Source organism: Nyctibius grandis, chromosome 4, assembly GCF_013368605.1.
Source record: "Nyctibius grandis isolate bNycGra1 chromosome 4, bNycGra1.pri, whole genome shotgun sequence".
NCBI lineage: Eukaryota > Metazoa > Chordata > Aves > Nyctibiiformes > Nyctibiidae > Nyctibius > Nyctibius grandis.
The window spans coordinates 96,385,392-96,409,042 of record NC_090661.1 but is presented as its reverse complement, the minus strand read 5'-3'; the positions used below and the strand labels follow the sequence as shown (position 1 = coordinate 96,409,042).

The 23,651-nt window shown below is 36.2% G+C and overlaps 1 protein-coding gene across 1 annotated transcript in view; it reads right to left on the bottom strand.

Moving 5' to 3' along the window:
* Positions 1 to 23,651, bottom strand: part of ATRNL1 (attractin like 1) — a 511,175-nt gene that overhangs the window by 452,864 nt on the left and 34,660 nt on the right. The window contains exons 2-5 of the mRNA XM_068397981.1: positions 14,420 to 14,503; positions 12,301 to 12,414; positions 10,092 to 10,220; positions 6,537 to 6,745 (exon numbers count right to left, since the gene is read on the bottom strand). Coding sequence (XP_068254082.1) covers positions 6,537 to 6,745; positions 10,092 to 10,220; positions 12,301 to 12,414; positions 14,420 to 14,503 — 536 coding nt within the window. The remainder of the gene's footprint in view (positions 1 to 6,536; positions 6,746 to 10,091; positions 10,221 to 12,300; positions 12,415 to 14,419; positions 14,504 to 23,651) is intronic.

The window sequence follows — 23,651 nt, the reverse complement described above, 5'->3', positions numbered from 1 at the left end:
TCAAGTACCCAATAAAATCTTCATACGATAATGAATTTGAGATTATGAAAAATATTTTTGAGAAAAGAGAATATATCTGACTATACTTGCAACAAAAAGTCTATTGGAAGTTTTACCAACAGTATATCATCTTCCTCACGGGAAAGTGCTAAGGTAGTAACTACATAAAATTACAAAGTTGCTATGTAAATGAAAAGATAAATGTTGTTTCAACAATGGCTCACCAGAACTCTCATAGTAGGTGTATTCATGTATCTATACACTGCTACTGCACAGCTCTCCAACATCCATATGGGATGTAATTATTTCCCCCCTCCCCCAAACAGTCTTTCTCCGAATGAAACTTAATGGCAGGCAGAGAGATCCTGGATAGGTCTCCAGCTAAAGCAGCATGGTAGCAAGCTGTGCCAGGACTCAGTCTCCTCCATGACTGAAACAGTGAGAAATTCTAATGCACACATGCTGATGCGGTTTTTGAAATGTATTTTAAAAAAGTGTAGTAACAAAACCAAAATATAGTACTAATGTTTTCATATATTTAACTGTGGGTTCTGTGATCAATCATCCTACTAGTGCACTTGACACTTTACAGCCTGTAAAGTTCGTAGAGTATATAAAATTAAGAATACTAATTACATTGTATTCTAAATGAGATAGACTACCATGTCTTCTCCCATGTCACCTTCCACACTTCAATCCAAGATTATAAAACTAATTCTTAATACTTTTAGTCCCTAAATGTATGAATTTACAAATTATACTGAAGTAATTACATCCCACACATTACTCTAACCCTTTTTTTGCAGGATATTCTGGTCCTCCTTTGTGTTTAAAGTAACTCCCACCTTTGTATTAACAGATTTCATTAGCAGACTTATGAGTAGATTATAAAAATTATGTAACAATATCAGTCCTAGGATCAGTCTTTAAGTAGTACTGATATATTTCCATCCTAAATTACTTGCTCAACATACCCACTAACATTTCACAATTAACAAGCTGCGTTCCCCTTGCTATTCCCTTATGTATTCCCTGACTTCTTCAGTTTCAATAACCTCCTATCATCAAATGCTGAGGTTCAGATAAAATATACTGCATTTTCTTGTCACTTTTCTTAGAAGTTATTTGAGTATGAACTACATTGATAAATCTGTTTTGCTATTCAGTCACACCATATGTTTAATTATTTCTTTCCTCAAAGCATGGTCTAGACCTTTACACACTGCTGAAATCAAGCAAAAAGTATTGAGCTGCCTGAATCACTTTCTTCCTATTCTTAATAAAGGTGCTACAGATAACAAGCTAAATTTAGTATCTTCCCTTATCAGGGAGATCTCTACTATCTATCCCTTTCTTGTGTTCAGGATATAGTATTCCATTTGTTCATTAGTTTAACCAAGTGTTTGCATGTTCTACCTCACTAATTGTCAGATGACACCACAAAGGTATTTAAAACTGAAGTTGGGTCTTCATTTAACTGTGATGTTCTTTCTTTTGCCATAAGAATACTTAATTTTCTCACACAGAATTTTCAGACACTAAATTTCTAAATATGATAGCTATATTTTGTTTAAAAATTGCACAAAGTCCTTCAAGGATGCTTGACAGATTATTAAATTCAATCTGAACATAAAACTGAAGAACATATTTCCAGTATCTATGAAATAACCATCCATCTTAAGCCAATTCCTTCCTATTTCTGTATATGCAAAATTTCCTTAGACAACTCATTTCTATGACACATGTAATGAAATTTACAAATATGGAGTGCAGAAACTGGATTTTAACTTAAAATTGGGGTAGGAAATGATTCCTCGGATTTGTGCTTTTATGTGCATATATAGTATTAATGCACATATATTTAACAGAACACCTCCCAGACTCTAAAACTGCAGTTTCTTCTGACTGAATTGATACTTGGCCAGGAGAAAATCTGAAAAGTAAAATCTAGACAAAGAGGGGATTATCACAGGACAGAACAGTTATAAGACATCTACTTTTTTTCCCTTCCAAAACCAGGTTTGTCCAAAGCAAATGTTACATCGTAAGTCCTCTTCTCTGAAAATACTTACTTGTATGCTTTCTGTTCAAGAACATCAAGGCACAACAGGCCAAAATCTCAGATTTCAGACCTCTTAGCATTTGGCCCAAGCTCTTTCCAGCACTGCATTTCAGATGCGACTGCCCGAGCTCACATCTCAAACCTTCTCCATCGGTTTCAATAAACCCCCACCACACAAGCACAGCTCTGCTAAATCTGAGTCTTGAGGAATAAGGCAGGCCAAACGAGAGAATGACCTCAAAGCCTTCCACCAAAGAAGTCAGAATGAATTCAACTCTAGTTAGTCCTTTCAGAATAATCTGAGTGTAGACACACATTGACATAGTTGTTCTGGCCACACTCAAGATGCTGTTAGAATAAATGCCATAGTAATGAGCAAGACAAAATACTGGATTTTACAGTGCAGTAGTCATAGCACTCCTTTTACACTTTCATCGTTTACTTTTCTCCTTACATAAACAGCTCATTTTTCCCTAGAGAGATTTTATAAAATTCAAGGTGCCTGACTTGCTAATAGACTTATTTCAAAGCTAATTAGTTTAATTTCAGAATCTGGTCCACTCCATCTCTATCTGCTAGGAGCAGATCTGTAGGGAGAAACAACTGACTACACACATTCCAGAATTTTTATTGGTGTTTTAACTTTGGACTAGATCTGATCCCTAGGACTGAATGTCTGTTTGTAGTTGGTGTGCATTATGTGCAACCCTGGAGCTCATATTCTGGTGTAGTTTCATCTAAAAGGAATGCAGTTCCTGTGTTTTCAAACCACCTCACAACGCAAGCCAAAACATAGTACACATGGAGGATCAGATTTGATTCGAAGGTACCCTACTGATCCTCTTAAAGCCTAATGTAAACACACTCTGTAATTCCTCCCTATTAGATCCCGTTTTCACTTGCAGTACTGATGTTCAATGATCAAAGTACCAATAAAGTTTCTCTTAAATTCAATAGTGTCTTCAACTCTGGTTTCCTTTCTGCACCCAGTGCGAAAGGCACTGGCACCAGGAGCATCCCCACATCACACTGGATCAGGGAGATATCATGCCTGGGCAGCAGCTCTCAGCAAGGACTCCCACTAAGTGTTAGAGTCACCACTAACTCCTGAATCTTCCCACGACAGGAGTGTTTCCTAGTAAGCATATCAGTTTTGTGGCACGACTTGAGTTCTCACTGGTATTTACACTCCTGCCTAGAGTGCCAATCCCCAAACTGAGCACTATAACCCAATGTTATCTCTCAAATGCCCATCTCAGAGAAGGGGTTATTTGCTCTCTACTCAAAGTTCCTCATGTGAAAATTATTACTGTCAGTGATTTGCAAGTCCCTTAACAATCTCTAAGACAGCCTTTCTTTTGCCAACACAGCCTGCAGTCTTTGTTCCTAGATAATTTTACATTAAGGATATTAAGATAGTTTTCTAAATTATGACTTTGAACTGGATGTTTTATAGCTTTTTAAAATGAAACTATCTTCCTTTATTTACCACACAGTGAATCTTGTTATCTTACCTGAAAATTTTATCAGGAAAAATTATACATAATAATCAAGATCTTTTATAAAAATGTTATTTAACATCAGACAAAAACTGGTCACTGGAAAATTCTCCAGTTAATCACTCAGCTACTCCATATTTTACAGGTAGCTATATTTTGAATTCCTTCTGTAAAACAGTTTTTAACCTATTTAATATGTGGCAGGCTCGTTATTTCCTTTATATGATATGAAATTAATATCTCTATCAACAAGACCTGTAATATTACTTGTAAAAAGCATACAACACATTCATAGCTGCTAGCAATATTTTCAGTATGTCCAAAGATAGCCCATTTAACACTTTTAATGTGGAATTGTTTACAATCCTTCCAATCATCCTGAATTTTTAACCCCGTTACAGAAGTTAACAGAAGTTAACAGTTTTGAAATCTCTTCTGCTCATTTACAGCCTGAGACAATCCAAGACACAGTGTTCCTGATACCAAAGAGAACTGGCTGGCTGTAAACACATATTCGGCAAAAGGTAACATCTTTCATAAAAACTACTTTTTCAACTTCTTAAACAGGTCAAATAGTGAAAGAGCCACTGCTTTTCTCAGCCAAGTCCCCATTTCTTTTTTATCTGTGTCTAGCAAAGAAAAAGAGAGCAAGTTGGTAGTTTTAAGGCATCTTTTTTTCCTCCCTGAGTTACATCCACAGCCTGTATCAGCAGGTATTGACACATTCTGCTTTAGAGTACCAAGACAGATTAGCCAGCAATGGGACACCATAATATAATATAGTACTCATAAAAGGAACCACTCTTCAGGAAGAACTTCAGCCTCTTGTGTTGCCTTAATATTTTAAATTAACCAAATTTAAAGTAAATACTAAATTTTCTTCCTGTGTGTACTTCTGAGACCAACCATCTCAGAAACATTTACCATTGTGAAACATTATTAACATTATTAAAAATAATACTTTTATTTTTAGCAAAAAGCATATTTAACAAGTACTTTTTTGTTAAAAATAAAATTATTAAATTTTTAGACTTAAAATTATTAAATTTTTAGACTTTCCAAGTCTAAAAGTTTTTATTGTCATGGCATTATTTTATATTTGTATGACTAGCAGCTAACTGCAAATATCCACAAGATCCTTCTTGCACAAAATGTATCTAATAACGAGAGGACCCTACTTTTTACTAAAAACAATTATTCTATCCCAAAGAATACACCGTTCTCTTTTCTCAGAACACTTGTTTTAAACGTGAAATTTTCTCAGAGCTGCTCCTTCCACAGCACCCACAAGATGTCACCATTGTAAAAGAAAGAAACTCCATGTGTTGTAAAATCTGAAATACCTTTATGTTCTGAACCACGGATTTTATTTATTGTACATCTCAATCAATGCAGTCCAATGATTTTTTTTTTAATATAGGGACTAAACATACTCAAAAAAAACAATGTGGAAAAAAAAAATCAAACATAAAATTCTCTCCAAAAACATAGAAATCAAGATGCTACTTTAGCTACTTGGTTTGAATTACCAAATACAAGAAAAACTTGGCAGACAGCAAGAGTAGTAAGACAAGCAGAAACATTTATGATTCCAGCATTTCTAATCACCTACATAGAAGATACTGATAGTTAGAAACAATAGAGTATATAGATGCAAATAAAGAATTAGAACAGAGAAGCAAGTAGTTTCCCGGAGAGCTTAAAGAAAGTTTGGTTTTGTTTTGTATCTAATAAGGAAAAACAATTATGTATCCATGCCAGCTCATCTGTCACAGAATAGAAAAATTAAATTGAAATCTAGATAGGTTCAATGAAAACCCAAGGAACAACAAAACAAATTATCTCTATATAATCCTATTCACTCTAGGAAAGAATAGGAAGCTAGTATGCACAGAAATGCTACATGAAAAGAAGGTACTAACAGTGAAAGTTAGAATTTTAGTTTTATTTCATGATCAAAACTTCTAATGAGGATTACAGCATTGTAAATGAAGGTATAGCCTAAAAAGTGTTTCCAAAGATTTGTGACTTTTCCCCATTTTGTACAAAGTGACCCAAAATTGCAAGGAATTGATGCACAAATTAAAAGGGTGATATTCTGCAAGTTCTATTCACAACTTCCTTACAGAGATTAAGTTTTCAGGATCTTTTTTTGTGCACTATAATTACAGAAGGTTCTAAAGGACTCAGTAACATGTCTGCACCGTTTCCATTCAATGACCATATTGCTAACCTATTTCCTTTCTGTGGGTGCACTGACTGTCTTTTAATGAACAACTTCATTAATTATTAACAAGAGAAATGTATTAAATCTCATGGTGTCTTTGGTCTAATAGATGTGACAGCTAATAGGAGTAAAAAAAAAAAGTAATTTCCTTTGACATGCAAAAAGAAACAGCAATAAAACAAAAGTAGAGGCAGGAAGTAATGGGAAGAGGTCATATCAGCTAAGTAATACGGAGGTATTTTAATATTTCTTTTAAGAGAAGAATGGCAATTTCAACACATAGAAATCTAATCCAATTGAGACTTCTAACAGGAGTAGTAAAGGACAAAAAGAAAAAATTCAAACACATCTAGCACAATTACAGTAAGTGAATTAAACATTTAGGATCTTAAATAATTGATCTTTAACAAGAAACAATTATTTATGGTACTGGGAGTAAAACTACAGCACATGCTTACAATACATCCATTACTTGAATAATTACTGCCAATTAATGATCCAAAAAGAAGAATGCCCACTACAAGAAGCTTAGGTCAGATATTTCTGCAGTATCTTCAGATAGAAAATATCAAAGCTGTGAGCCTTTTATGGCGTTGAAGTACACACATCTAGGTTCACATGAAAATTTACTCCAGAAATTTATTCATTTCTGTTTATTCTTCAAAGATGCTAAAATGCACACTAGATAGGATGCATTAAAAGCAGGTGTCTTTAAAGATTAACTTGATTCCAAATAACAAAACCTTACCTTGCCAGCTATCATTGCAAACACACAGCTTCTCGCCTGTCAAATCACAGTACCCATGATCTGGACTGCCACAGTTGGCTTTACAATATGGAATATCACAGGCTTCTCCTTTCCAATACTTGTCACACTCACAATATACCCGGCTTGGTACGGACACACTGGTTGTACACTTTCCATGTTCTGAGCAGTTATTAGGACAAGAATTAATTCTGAAAAAAATATGTAAAATAAGGGAAATGACAAGCCAAGAGTTGATGACAGTGTTTTATATGACAGTATTGCAACTGTATTCGTTAGATAAAGTACTTTTTTTTTCCCCCCTCAAAAGTTTCTATGTACTGATAAAACACAAATTTAATTATGATTTTACAGGCAAGTGAACTGAAAAGGTGTTCATCCAGGCTTATATACAAAGTCTGTGATGCAGTCAGGATCACAAATATCTTGTGCTTCAAGAAGTATTGACACTAAGCAGAAGGACAGGCCCTGCCTGGACAGGCCACCAGCTGATTTCTTCCCTGTTCCAATATGAGCACTCTTTAGTCAGTCCCTTCAAATGCTTGTTATCTCTAGGAACATCCACACTGGAAGTGACCGTGAGCAGTAACCCTTAAACTCTCCACCACAGTCATACAGCTAAAGGTATTTCCCGAGTGCCTTTGGTCCATACTATAAAGCAATTTCTAACATTCAAGGAGAATAAAGTTGGAAAAACCGACCAAGGAAAAATACAAGATGGCTAATATCCTCAAACAACCAAGAAGCAGCACTTCGTGCTTTGAATCCTTAATTATGGCCACCTTAACCTTGCCTCCTTAACTCTGCAGTCAGAGATGAAACAAGAGGAAAGATTAGCCTGGAAAAAGTTTGTGACTGCTATGGGATTTAGCATTTCTGTGATACACCCTACTAAACACTGAGATCACAGGCAACTGGACTCTGCAAAATTATGCAAGCTGGTTCTAGAAGTGCAGGCAATTCCTTGGAGATGAGGAGGAGTGAAGGACATTGAAGTATGTGGGCCTAAGATTCCACAAACAGAACATGGATCTCAGGCAGTACATGCCTGATGAAGTCCAAAAAGGATTTGAAACCTTTTTTGACAACTCACAGCGAAGAGTTGGGTTGAAACTCAGAATAAACTGTTGCTACAAACCCCTGATGATAACGCACACTGCTCCCTGTAGATGTGAGAGCTGGATACTGTCCATAGCCTTTCTTGCTCTTACTGAAGGAAGAAAGAACTGAAAAAGTTACTGAGGAATTGCTCAAGGCTGGCCTTCGGCCAAATGTAGCTGTGGTAGGACACTCAGGAGATGTGTTTTTGCTTTCTAAAGACTCACACCTCAGAGGACTGACTCTGTTACACTACTGAAAAAGAAAACTCCATGTCGGAACTACAAACATCCTGTGGGTTTCGCCTAGTAACACACATAGCATTAAAACCACTGATGGCATTAACTGCCATATACCACAGCTGTGAGGAACTTCTCCCCCTGACTTCACAGGGAGAGTGTTCTGCAGGAAGGTGAATAGTTAAGTCTTTCCAGCAATAGGGATGCCAGTTTAAAAGCAGACATATACCCACTCCAACAGGTTCATTAAAGATTCAAACAGAAAGAGAAAAACTGGATCGGTGGAGTTGGAAGCAGGTTGCCCGACTCCAAGGAACACAAAATTTACTCAGACTTCTGGAGTAACTGTGCTGTGCTTCTGTCTTCCCCAAAAAAAAGGAACCTGAGTGGTCCATCAGGATGAAATCAAAGATGAAGTCGAAAACTGCTTTGGGGTTGCAAAACCAAGGAAGAAAAAGGGTAAAAGAACCAGAGTGCAACAGATCAGTGACAGAAAAATAGTTAACGCAGACATAAAAAGCAATTGTAGGTACTTCTTTTAGCATAAAAAGACTTACTGTTGGTTCATTAAAAAAAAAAAAATATTTTAAAAGTATCCATTGCAACAGAAGAAACAGAAGAACAGAGTACATAAAATTTCATGAGTTATATATGTAATGGAATTTAAAACTGCCAGGTTTTTTCATTTATTTTAAATCGTCCAAAATATTAGGTAATGATAAGTAGCACGTACCACATTACCAAGCCATAAAAGAATGCAGAGCACATATACTCATTTCTAAAGAATGCCATGTCATATTGGCATTTGCTCCCAAGACAAACAAAAAAAAAAGTGCAATAAAAGCTTCAGAGATAACTGAAAAATGTATCTAATTACAGCAGAGAAGTCTGCCAGGTGATTGCATTTTACTGATGTTAACTGACAAAAATTAAAAATACCCAGTCTAGTAGACTGACATTTCCAATACAACATATTTAGTGAGGTTTCCCAAACTCTGAATAGCTATTTATTATCCGGTAAAAGCTAGGCAAACTGCTGCAAATTACAGAAACAATCTTCCCATAGATAATTTAACAAAGAACTCTGCCAAGAGTAAACTATTGTCAGAAGCATAAATAGGAATGTTAAATTTAAAGAATATAACAAAAATATTACATGTACTTCAACATTTGAAGTGCAGTGCTGGCCACCACATCCCAAAAAGTGGTACTTCAGAATCTGAAGGAATTGAAAGAAAGGAACAAGAATATCTTCAATCATAGGAAAACTACCACATGAAAAAACAGGTCCAACAGAACCAACCAATCCCCTCTTGAACTAAAGCATCCAGTATAAAGAGACACCACATCATGTGTCACAAGCATGTCCCAAATGAGACAGAAATTGCAATCAGCTGCTGGTGCATATCATAGAATCATCTTTGTTGGAAAGGACCTTTAAGATCATCAAGTCCATCCATTAACTTAGCACGTTCAAGTCCACCACTAAACCATGTCCCTAAAGAAGGAAAAGGCTGCATCTTTAAAGCTGCTGACGCAGAAAAGCAGAGTGGAGGATAGCAAGCATAGCAAAGTCTAGTCTGGTATAACTGTCAGAGAAACTAAAAGACAGACAGTCCAGAAAAGAACTATAAGGCAGAATATGGACTAAGATAGGTAGAGAAGAAATGAAATAAAACCCTTGTGGCTGGCACAAGAATAAAAGTAGGACTTGGGTAAAGGTGTCAAAAGCCATAAAAGTACATTCAGCAAGAAAAAAAAATAAAAAATAAAAAATCAAACAACAGATGATCCTAGCTCAAGAGAAGAGAGTTGACATGACAGCAGATACACCTCCCTTCCATTCCATATGACAACTACACATGTTGGATAAATACTGGAAGGGATACATTCTAGTTCCATATGGCACAGGAAAAACATTCTTGGAATGGCCATGTGGCTTCATTCAGAACAATATACTTTACCCCATTTTCTTTTTTTTCTTTTTTCTTTTTTTCTTTTTTTTTTTAACTAGTACCTTAATGACAACTCATTACAACCCCAACTCCCTGGTTTTAGAAACGTACCACTAAGTATAACTCTTACGCTACTAATAAAATAACAGACAAACATTTTATAAACTCTTTCCCTGGGTTTGACATTCTCCTGAAAGGAATGATAGGCTAATTAACAAACTAATTGCTTATTAAAAAATACTTACGAGTAAAAAATGTTAAATCCAGTTAGGTTATAAGCAGCATCACTAAAAAAGTGTAGCAATGCATAGCCAGATGTAGTAACTACTTCAGGAACAGTTTCATTTCCACGCACTTCAGGGACTATTAGACCACTGGAAAAGAAAATGAGAATGTTTTTAATCAGTCTTGGGGAGAAAGGGTGCGGGGACAGAACAGTTCAAGTTAGCTATTCTGGTTGTTAATATTATAAACAAGATAACTCTTAAACCTCATTTTAAAACTTCTTTTTAAAAAACAAATAATAAAATGCATATAAAACTTGTCCATGCCTCTGCAAGATAAGGCAGGGTTTTCCAGGAAAACAAAACAAAAACTCTCCTCCCTTACACAGTGATGTAAAATTTCCCATCAGATTATTCTGAGGGTGTATGCACTCAGTATAATTTCTAAAACTTATTTTAACTTGGAAAAAAAATATCCTTCAGAGAGTTGCTTAACTCTCACTGCCATTCAGCATGAATTCTATTTCCACATAATATTTGCACCTTTAAAAGTTTATCTTATTAAAGAATTTCAAACGTGGAAACTATGATAATTACTTCAGAAAGATGTTAAGATGTCAGTCTTAAATAAAGACTGAAGTAGGAAAACCAAGCAATATACTAAAATACTGAGAAAAAGGATCGCCTGCATAAAACAGTGCCACATCACAAATATAAATTAAAAGTTATAAGAATCCTAAGCAAAACACTAACAATCAATAAACTGAAAGACATCAGAAGTAAAGAACATAGCAAGAGGAACCTCCTCTCTCCTTCCATTCATGCTACAAGTCAGGCTCCTGAATACTAGCTAGACACCTTTAACAAATACAACTTTTGGGAGGAACAAAGCCCCTAAGTAATTATGTAATAATTTAGGAGAATCAGGAGAGAAGGTGGTGTAGATTGCTATAGTTGGGCAGGAAAGAGGGAAACTTCAACAGCATAATCAGTATTTCATAACACAAAATTAAGTACCATTTCTGCCACACAGAGCATGTGCGTATAGATGCACAAACAGTTTCTGGTTTGTTGTTTTTTGGGGGTGTTTTTTTTTTTTTTAATATAGCTTTGCACTCAACAGATATCCCAAGATAAAACTTCTACTGATTTCAAAGGATTAGGATCCTGTGCCTTCTCTCTAATAAACTATAGCCCACTAGCCCACTTGCACAGAATACTCTTTCTGGAATGTTTCCCAAAATTTTAGCAGAAGGGTAGGAATCAGCCAACTGAAACGTTTTGGTGAAGTCCAGGAGTGGAGGAAACGAATGTTAAAATTCATATGCCCTCCTTTTTCTCTCTTGGACACAGGAAATGCAGTGCATGGACTCAGTTCTTTACCTCAACAGTTCAGTCATTTGAAAGGCAAATAATTAATCTTTATTCAGTATTAGTTGTTATGCTCGTTGTTTATTGTTCTTGATTTTGTATTTCTTTCTAAATCTTGCTACAAACTAATATTGTGATTCTAGTCAACAAATATTAACCTTAAAAAAAGTTTTAGTTGTGTAGCAATTCTCATAAGCTAATAACAAAAAGGAAAGAAATTCCCTCATTTTAGTTGATAGCAAATTTGAGTTCTCCTCCAGGACTTTGAAGAATTTGGTAATTTTACCCACTATGACTTAGTCACAAAGATGCCCAGTTTAGCAATCTAAGGAAACCTGTTACAAAATTAGTGCTTAATACAGCCTTTGTATCAAATGCCCTAAACAAGTCTCTTCATCCCTCATACAGAAATGTAGAAGGCATTTAGCAGCCCTTTTTTATAACTTACACATAGTGCAAGATTGCCTGAGCCACAGACTGCAATTCTTCTTTAAGCGGGATCAGATACTGACACTATTGGCCAGCGCCACATTTAATGCACATTAAAACTGAGGAGTCACTATTGGAAGCCTACTGGAAAATACATTTCTGATTGCCTGTCTGTGAGCATTAACACTCCATGCAATGGCAGCATTAAGTATAAGCCACATAATGGATTTATCCTATGATCACCTAACCAAAACAGTAGTGTTTTGTAGTTTACTCTAATATATAACTTTACATACATACTCCCATGATATTAACTAAAGAAAGCAACCTATTTAACAAATTAAAGCCTCTAATGTTATTTTTTTCCCCCCACAAACTAAAAAAGTCCATACATGACTACTGGGACTAAAAGGCTAACAAATACACTCACCTAAATACAGCTATTAAAGGTGCATATATTGAATCTCCATCATATACATACATATGGTCCCAACTACATTCTGTGGCAAAGTGATTAAATCTTAATCTTAGTATTGCATTTGGGCTGAAACAGAAAAAAAAATAAAAAACACTGATGTAAAACATTGTTTACAAAAGTATTGAGTTCATAAAGAACTTAAAATTGATCATGTCGGCATAACTCTATGAAAACATTTTGAGTACTAAACATTTCAATGGGTTAAATAACAAAATCCAGGGCAAGCAAATATTTCGTTTTATCTTGGAATACTTTAAAAATAACATCTTCAGTCCAAGTCTAATAATCCCGAAAGTTAACAAGAGACTTAAGTTCACCAGGTTTTATCAGTGTTCAGAACCATGAATTTAGACCAACTAAAATATCCCATTTTAATATAGTAGCTTTACTTTACACAGTCAGGACTATAAGGTTTAAAGAGTCTTTCAAGACAAAAAGCACCTACACATCCTCATTCCAGTATTGCACTAGCAACAGAAAATAAAATTCTTAAGACACAACATTTAAAATAGCAAGCAATATTAGTGCAAGATTTTTTTTTCTCGCCCTCTGCCCCCTCCTTTCCCCTCCGTCTGACACCTGGGAGCCAGACTTCACCTGTTTCTGGTAGGTCCACACAGGGACTGTAAGATTTCTGAAAGGGGAATTTTCTCACATGACAAAATTAGCAGACTCCTAAATATAGCTCATGCAACATACTGATGATTTTATTTCATTTTATTTTTTTTTCCTCCCTACTGACAGACTTGAGTGCAGTTTGTCAGTTTGGAAAACATACACTTTTTTCTTGTGAGAGATCATTTGGAGAGAGCTCTCTGTTCATTTTTTGAGAGAGAGAGTATTTTATACATGTGTGACTTCCTCATGTGTTGACATTTTGCACTATGTTACTGGGTTGCATTACTCTTCCACATACTGTGCAGCATATTGTCCCTTCCAGCCACCCACTCTACCATCTCTTGAAAAGAGGAGGAACAGAGTGAAGACTAACTTCAAAGCAGAGTTTGTATACAGTCCTGAGGCACATTTCCACTTTAGCACAGTGTAGAGCAGTGCAAATATTCCTGAACTAGCATCAGTAAAAAGAGGAGTCTAGCTATGTCAGAAAGATATTCCAGCTACAGCCTAGGCATCTAGATATTGAAGGTTCTACTGAAATGATCTTGCAAACTACCCATAACTTCATTGCCCTTGTGTTTGAATTACTATCTACATATAAGCAGATCATAATTAGATCAGGTAGATCATTACTGAACTGCAGCATCAGAGCAGACATCTAAGATAACCGAGATCAGGACAATATGGAAATATAGAAGGGGGTAATTTTCTTCTATAACATCCATAGAACTTGCACCTAGCTAAATTCTTCAGCAAAATCTTGATCCATATTCTGGGTGAAAAAGTCCCACATAACATAACAAGCTTGTGCCTTTAACAGTTAGCCATACGAGTGCTTATGTCTCATTATTTCTTTGTGCATGTCTGTGTGTTTCTGGATGGCATGAACTTAAAAATTAGCAACAGACATGAGACATCTAAACTATATAAACTGCGGGCACAATATGATTTTAAAATTAAGTACATGAGGAAAACTAGAATGCAAAAGAAAATACTTGATAGAAGCACTAACTTTTGAGCAACATGTAACTTACTATCATTAGACTGGAAGCATTCTGTACTTCAAGCCATGCCTGATTTATCACTGGAGAGTAAGATAATGAGTTAAATAATAGTATTCTGTAACCACATTTGCAACTTACGTAAAGGTACTCAAACAGGCAACAAATTTATCATAGGGTTTTGAGAGCTTGCAGCACTGGCCAGATTCCAATGTCAGCCTAACTGTTGCCAGCCATTTGAATGGGAATGGAATTTGGCCAACTCTGAGCAATCCTGAAAATTCTACTTCAACTTTTTTTTTAATCTTTATAACTTTTAAACAAAATCAAAACAAACAAAAACAAAACTGTTTATATTGTATCCAGATGCATTTTCTACTTGAGGAGTTCTTTAGATCTCTAGAATACACTGTACCAAACTGTCAGAAAATTTAAGCTATGAAAATACTTACTATCCTTCAATTAACCATGTACATTTAGTTTTATATTTATAATTTATTGGTCCATCTGTTAAATATCCAGAAGGTTCTGTTAACCTACAAGAGAAAAAAAAACAGTGCTGTAATAAACCAGGGACTACACAACAGAACACATATCATCAACATGCCAATAGATTCCAGATGGAAAGAAAAATAAGGGGCAGGGAAAGAGTTAAGTCACTCTTGACACTTCTTGTCACACTATTTTTGCTCATAAAAACTAGAATTCTGATTATTCCTTATCATTGATTTGCTTTCTTCCCCTAGGCAATCACAAGACTTAATTTCTCTAATTCAGTAGCAAGCAAATACTACATATAATTTAAATCATCCTTCACACAAAATGGATCCAAGTCAATGTAAAGGTTTTTTGTTTAAGAGTATTTTGATTTGCTTTGCTTGTTTCTTTTGCCATTCCCTTACATCTTACTTCTGAAATTGGACCACAGCCACAGTGGGAACACTGTTCTAGATCAAGAGAAATTAAGGCATAAATTATAAATTTAAATAAGCATATCTAGCAGCCTGTCCCTCTCTTATTCCTGGTCAGTGACGAGACACGGGAAAGCAGAACAACACTGAACTACGTGGAAACTAAATAAAATGCATGTGAACAGCTATAAAAAGTCAGACTAAAATGCCAGCGTAGCCCAGTACCCCGCCTCCAACAGTGGCCCACAGCGGATATCCAGGAAAGAATTTAAATCCCTACAGAAACCCCCACAGTGTTACACTACCTTCAACAACTTGCAGCTCAGGCACATTCTCAGCCAGAGGTTGTGCCTTTGTTTTGGGTTAATGTTTCTCCTAGGAGTCTGCCCATGTAAACTCATGTAAACTTGCAGCATCTAGAACGTCCTGAAGGAATGATTTCCACACATATATGAAGAGATATCTCAACTGATTTTTGTCCTGAGTCTATCCCTTAGCAACTTGATCTGACATCCTTAGCTCTGGTATTGGATGAGATAATAAACAACAGTACCCTGTTCACATGCTTTATCCCATTCAAAATGTAATGATCTGTGTTGTTTCCCTCCCTTCTCTCCACTGTCCCTTTTCCAACCTGAGAAATCCTTGATCATTTAGTTGTTTAACATATGGAATAACTATGTTTGATCATTCCCACTGCCGGGATTTAATATATCTTTTCTATTCTCCTACACCCTGAGATCCAATACGGAGATCAGCATATCGTATTCAAGATGCAAGTGAACCATGAATCTGTACAGTAGCATAATAATGATTTCCGCTTTGTTCTCTATTCTCATCCTAACCTTTTATTTGCTCTTCCAACAACCACTATGCTGACATTTTAAACACAACCAGCTGCTATAACTTTTTTCTAAGTGCTAATAGATAGTTCAAGATCCATTATATATGGAAATTAATTTAATGTAGAAATGGAACCTTTTTCCTTCGTTAATATATATAACTTCACATTAACCTATAGAGAGTGATAAAACAGCAGATGAAATTCAATCATTATTACCATAAAAGCTTCTGAAAGAGCTTAATATCTTCAGCACACTGAAACTTCACTATTTACTTCATTTTCTACATCCTTTATGATTATATTCTATATTTCAGGCCTTAACACACATCTCTGGTGGCCTTACTCCACTGGGAAAACTGGTCATCCTACTCTTAAAAATGTTACAACAATAATAACAAATATAAATACATACTCAGAAATGCCTATTTCTTTCACTATAGTGTGGAAAGATAATTGTTAAAAATAAGTATTATTGAATAAGAAAAAAGAAGCAGTTGGGTTTTCTGTTTTGTTTCAGGTTTTCTAATAAATGAATAAACTAGATCTAAGTCCAGAGACAATGCTGAACAAGCTGATCAAGTCACAGCCAAATTTTCTCAGCAGGAGTCTAGCTGAAAAGGAATTCAGTATCTGCTATCCTACTATCTTTGAAGCTGTAAACACCAATTTTAAAAATATTCTCTACCACCTCTACTGCAAATTATTTAAATTTGAACTCGTATCAAACACTAATAGCGTACTTATTAACAGACATCTGTAATTCCAAATATAAATCTATAAACATGTGGAAAGAAAATAAAAACAACGGAGCAAGAAAGAAGAATTTATGAGACAAGGTCCATGCAAACTGTCAGGTTTTTAAACAAGTTCTTTCATCTGTCCCATAAGTACTAGCTTCAGTTTGTTAGGCACACCATAAGCCACTGTTCAAATTGCTTGTGGTTTCAATGAAGACCTTTTTCTACTTGCGCTTTCCTTTTTGATGAAATGGGACCAAGCTCTCTAATATGGGGAGCTGTCCAAATAACTGTACTTCAAAACATTTTCAAGGCATAAAAACAGTATCAATAATGTATTTTATGTTTATGAATAAAAAGAAGAAAAACAGATAAACAGCTGGTAACATGAGCAACAGACTTGGGGGGGGGGGGGGGAATAAAACCAACCACCATATACTTCAGTGTAAGTTTCCCTAATAAAACCCAATACATTGAGCTGGTCTGAACGCTACAGTACACCACTCCCCAAAAGTAATGGGTCCTGGTAAGCGCTATCAAATGCTGGTGTAGCTAATAAGCAAAGCAATGAATGATGAGGCATGGGTGCTAACTCCCACTCCTCCCTTTCTGCACACTGGAGAAGCCACAGCGATGGCCACAGGGAAAGGTGAACCATGCTCCTGCCAGGTGCTCTTGTATGAATCAGTGTCTGGCCACAGAATACTTATGCTTGAAGAAAGCAAAAGACACGTGCAGTTTAAAATTATACTATTTCTTCTTGTTGAGAAATATCAACTTTATCTAAAGGTATACTTTCATGTTTATATACATGAGAAATAGGTTTTTCAGGGTTATTTCTGGCTTCTTTACACATTAATTACATTGTTTGGACAATGCTGAACATAATATCAACCTCTAACTTCGCAGTCTAAGTCACACACCACTGATTTTGAAATCAAGCTTGGCCCCTAGCAGAACCTTAGTAAAGCTGATGACAGGAGTAGATCCTGTAGTGATGCATAAAATTCCAATCAAAACAATTTTAGTGCTGTCCTATGGTTTACATACAGATGTGAAGTCTTATACAGCAAGCCACAGAACATTTATTTTGCTGCAAGTGTGAAATATCACAAGTACTCATTTGCAGTCATGACCGTTGCCTTCTTAGTAGCTATATAATGCAACGGAGGTGACTTATAAGAGTTGCTGTTATTAGATCAGCCCTTTGGCACTAGTAAAGTGCAAACAATTTCCATTATCACCTAGGCTGATAATTTTTTGATAAATAGTTTCTTTCAGAAGAATAGATAGCCTTTGATGCAGATATCACACTTTGCTGAAAAAAGTAAAGAATATATAAGAGCATGACATTGCTTTGTAATAACGGTTGTGGAAAATGGTAAGATAAAGAGGCTGTTCTATTTAAAATAAATACATAGAAAGAACAGCGGAGTATTACTTTAAGTTTCTTGAGTCATACTGAGAACTTTTCTGTATCATTTTTCTTTCCAAATGTTATCAAATCCCAAATCCCATAAATAACACATAGATAAGCAGTAACCTCTTACCAAATCAAGGGCAATATTCTCTATCACATAAAGTCAGGTATTCATGGGCATAGTTTTTCTCTGGGACTAACAGTGATCCTGTCAACTAACCAAAATCCAGATGAGTCAACATGACTACACACTCTTTAGTTACAGAAGTGGATTAGCCAGAACGATGCCCACATGCTGCACCCCACTCCCTGCTCATTGCTGAGAAAGGTTCAGGGACGAGGGGACAGCCAGAACAATTTGTGTGGCCTACTCAAGTGCAACAGGTTTATCACACTTAGACTCCAGCTTTCTAAACAGAATGCACAGGGGAGCAGCTGATGTTGTATATTGTCATCTTAAAGTGCACGCCAGCTTTCATAAACACTACAACATTTTTTCAGTTGGCAGGGTTATAATCAAAACCCATAAAGCATTAGAGGCGCATGCCAAGAGAACATTTCCCTTCTCTGCATACGGTAAAACAGATCTACCAAATTCTAGAAAGAAGTCAGGATGCTGCACAGCAGAGTTAAAGACATTCAGAAGCATCAGTGACAGATTAGTCACTTACCAAGCTAATCAGTCAGTAATAGCCTACGTGAAAGATATGTGGCACTACAGGCTGTTTCATCTAGCAGACAGATATATACCAGAAACAAAAGGCTGAAGTCAACACAGGGCAACCAAAATGTGAAACAAATGGAAACCTATATTCCCCTGGAATATTACCATTGTTATAAAATAATGGCAAATATAATTGAGTTAGAATTCACAGTGGTAACATTTATATTTACCACTGCAGAGACTTTAAATCAAGACTGATGCAGTTCAAGAAAAGAGAAAAGTATGTTCCAGTTCAGTCAGAAATTATTGGTCTAAAAATGAAGGAGCAGTCAGGTGAAATCTATGGCCTGTAACACATAAGATGTCAGAGCAGGTTATTAAAATGGCCCTTCCTGGTTGTAGTGTTTATAGATCTGTGAAAAATGCAGTCATGTCACCTCCTGGATCTTCCTGTAAAAGAATAGTATTGTCAAATCTTTCCAAAAGGGGCACTAATTTAAACCAGAGAACTTACTGGGTATGTTCTGTCACCAGCAGAACATGAAGATCCACAAAACTGTTGGTAGATGGACAGGCAGAGGTCTGATTCATAATACAGGTATATTAGGAAAAACAAAGCATGAGGTATATTTATAATATTACAAATATTTACTGTTAAATAAAAGAAGGGGTTATGCAGAGGTTTGTTTATCTCTATATTACTTAGTGTCACATTTCTATTCAGAATTTCATGAAATGCTGAATTACTTTGCAATTCCTACTTCAGATGTGTTTGAATATAAGATACAGAGCATATTTTGCTATACGGATTCATCCCAATATGAGTATTTGTGTCAGTCAAGGACTACTCTTCATCGTTGCAAAATTTTCCTCCATCTCCTTTTCATCTTATATGAAAATTTTATTAAAAAAAAAAATCAATAACTGTCCTTCAAAGTTATAAGATCAAATCCTTCATAAATATAAGTAGAGGCAATCTTTCTAGCTCGAGATCTTGTGCATAACTTTCACAGCAGGTAAAGAGGCTCTTCACGTATCCCAGAGGAGATCAGCAGAATACATTAAGAAGGAAAAAACTTTTGGACTACTTCACAGGACAAACCAGAATCAGTGAGCACTATGCGATCAGAAAGAAATACAGAAGAGATCAAGAGGCCATTTCCCACCCCTTATAGTAAGCGACAACTACCTTGAAGTGATATAGACGGATGCACCACAAGGAATATACGTATAACTTTGTAAGGCCTCAATGGAAACCTTTGGGGTCTTTAAGTAAAAGCTAAGACATACAAACCACTGCTGTGCAGGTGAGACAGCCCATTTCCTACAGGAGTCATTCGCATTTCTTAATTTACTTATAAGTAATAAACTAAGAAGATTTTTAATATTTTTTTCCAAAGGAGGATCTGAAAAACATGTTCTGAAAAACCCAAAAAGCCAGGACTTTCATTTTCCAGGCATAAAGCATTGATCAGCACCTGACAAAAAAATTAACAATTCGCATTGGATTTTCCTGCATTTTTACATTTATTGCAGACCCTTGCTGTCGGTTAATTTTTTTTTTCCACAATGTACATTAAAACAGAATATATGGAACATACTGTAGTTCTAATTTTTCTTCAATGACTAATCAAGAGGAATAAATATTTAATACACTAAGAATATTTGCATATGCCAATCACACTCCTATACTTGTTACATATTGCTTTGCAGTAATAATGTATATTTAGAAACAGTAAGGACATTGACAACAACTTTTCATATGCCAACTAATCAAAGGCATGCCCCTCAAATAGGCTCCACTTTATTCATTGACAAAGTAACAGTTTCTTCTGTAAAATGTCCCTACTGCTTAATTCAAGTATTCAGTTCCTCCCTCTAACTTATTTTAAACAAAACCAGGTTCCAAAACAATCCAAAAATCCAAGAAAAGTGAAGACTACAATACAACAACGTTTTTTCCCCATAAGAATATATTCTGTATTTCAAGAAACTTAAGTTATGTGTGACACATTTATTTTTTAAGTGTTTAGTTTTTTGGGTTTTTTGGAATTTTTGGGGTTTTTTTAATAAAGTTAGCAAGGACATAATCTTTGATTGGTGCAAAACATTAAGGTTTAACTTCAACAGGTGTTTTGTTTCCTTATTTACTGTTTGTGAAAAAGGCTGTTAGTCTATAGTACATTTTTGTAAATAGTCCCAAAAACTACTGAAAGAATACTGCATAGAAGTAGATGTTCCTCTCAAAGCACAAACTTACATGACATCTTATTTAAGCAAAGTATTTTCACTTACATAAAAGTTTAAAAAAATCTGTTCCCTTCCTCAGGTCGCATAATATTACACAAATTCAGAGAACACAGACCATTCATTTAGAACAAGGTATCTCAACATGTGACTGTGAGACATTAAAAGGGAATCTATTGAGCGACTAGACATAAGCAAATGTGGGCACAATCTTATGAAGACTTGGTAGACAAACCAGATGCAGAAAATAAAAGTAATATAGTAACACTAAAGGTAATCACAATATTTATTCTAAATTAAGATTACTGTGGAAATACTGTACAAGACCTACCTAAGGATTTTCTTCTACCTCCTCAAAGTGTTAGCTGGTACTTGCCTTTTTTTTTCCAAAAAAAGAAAAACCAAACAAACAACAAAAAAACTTAAATTGCCATTCAGTTACAACACATCCCAACGCCTACTCCAAGGCACGATCAACCATACTGAAACGTTTCTTCACAGTTACTTGTCTAATCTGTTCTTAATAATTCCAATGACAGAAGTCTACAATCTTCTTAGGCAATCTATTTTAGTACTGACTTATCCTTATTGTTAGAAAGTTTTTCTAAATGCCTAACTTAATTTTTTTTCTTACTTCAATTTAAATATATTACTTCCTGTCCTACTCAGAGCAGACCTGGAAAACAGGTAATTCCCATCCTCTTTCTGCTTACCTTTTACAAACATCTACCTTCAGGCTTTTCTTCTCTGAATTAAGCAATTTAATCCAGCATTCCTCATGCATTATTTTCTAGACTTCCCTCCTCTAGAACTTCTCCAAGTCATCTGCATCTCAAAATGGCACCTACTACTCCCGCTGTAGCCTGACCAGCATAGCTACCAGAGAAGAATTATTATTTAAAGTCCTCAGTGTAGCCAGTTCTCCTGAATGTAAGCAGCAGAATAACTGCCTTTATGCTGATTTTTATATAACCTGTAATTCCCTGGGACTGCTAGCTTCCTCCACAGGAGGAACTCAACAGTATTACTCTAGTTCATCTTACTAGGGTTAATTATGCCTACTGAAGTGTAGAAATTTGAATCCAATTCTGTCAGTACAACTTTTTTCAGGCAGTATCATATGGGATCAATGCTGCTTGCATTATCTGGAACTTGATGCATGGAAAGTTTCATTTATAACCACTTTCTCAGGAAGAAAATCTATTTTTGTTTCTGTGATATAAGCATTCACTTAAAAGATGAGACGGTAACTCCTGGCTACACTGCATAGTGAGAATGCCTACTTAAAAATCAATGGACTCCATAAGGAAAAACAAAATTCCATTTGTGTATATTTATCATAAAGTTCTTTCAAAAACTCTTATGTTTTCCATAACAGCCATTTTTCTATTACTCACCTATGTCAACAGTTTTTGAATTATTGTTCATATTCATTATTCACTCACCTTACAAAGCACTAACAGTCAGTACTAACAAAAATTAAAACTCAAGTACACATATGTAGAAGGTCTCCATCATGACAGTTGCATTCATTTTGTATACTATAATGCCAGTCATTCAACCAATTACAACATGGTGCCATTTTTTGCATTGGTTAAAACTAGGCAGTTGCCAGACATTAGCATGCAAAATAGAAGCACAAACACAAGGTTTTCCTCTTCCTTACAGTTCCTCTATTGTCTAAGGAAAAATATTGACATGCATATAGAAAAGAGCTTTCTACTTTTTCTGCATGCAAAGAAATTTTCCCATCAGTTTCCACCAACAGCATATGTCAAAATGCTTTATTTCAAGTTTCTTCAAGTCTGTGGGATTGAGTGCGCCCTCCGCAAGTTTGCCGACAACACCAAGCTGTGCGGTGTGGTCGAAACGATGGAGGGAAGGGATGCCATCCAGATGGACCTTGACAGGCTTGAGAGCTGGGCCTGTGCGAACCACGTGAAGTTCAACAAGGCCAAGTGCAAGGTCCTGCATGTGGGTCAGGACAATCCCAAGCACAAATACAGGCTGGGCAGAGAATGGATTGAGAGCAGCCTTGAGGAGAAGTACTTGAGGGTCATGATTGATGAGAAGCTCAACATGAGCCAGCAATATGCACTTGCAGCTCAGAAGGCCAACCGTATCCTGAGCTGCCTCAAAAGAAGCATGGCCAGCAGTTCGAAGGAGGTGATTCTGCCCCTTTACTCCGCTCTTGTGAGACCCCACCCCAGAGTACTGAATCTAGCTCTGAGGCCCCCAGCATACGAAGGACATGGAGCTGTTGGAGCAAGTCCAGAGGAGGGCCACGAAGATGATCAGAGGGCTGAAGCACCTCTCCTATGGAGACAGGTTGAGAGAGTTGGGGCTCTTCAGCCTGGAGAAGAAAAGGCTCCAGGGAGACCTTACAGCAGCCTTCCAGTACCTGAAGGGGCCTACCGCAAAGCGGGAGAGGACTTCTTACGAGGGTATGTAGTGACAGGACAAGGGGGAATGGTTTTAAACTGAAAGAGGGTAGATTTAGATTAGTTATTAAGAAGAAATTCTTTACCACGAGGGTGGTGAGACACTGGCCTAGGTTGCCCAGAGAAGCTGTGGCTGCCCCCTCCCTGGCACTGTTTAAGGCCAGGTTGGATGAGGCTTTGAGCAACCTGGTCTAGAGGAAAGGTGTCCCTGCCTGTGGCAGGGCAGTTGGAACTAGATGATCTTTAAGGTCCCTTCCAACCCAAACCATTCTATGATTCTTCAACAAAACGAATTCTAGAATTTTGGATGAACAGAGGCCAAGAAATGAGGGGAAGAACAGGCACAGTAACCTCTCTCACTGCACAAACGACTGGACTATTTTCATTTAACAGCTTGATACATAAATGGAGCAAATAACA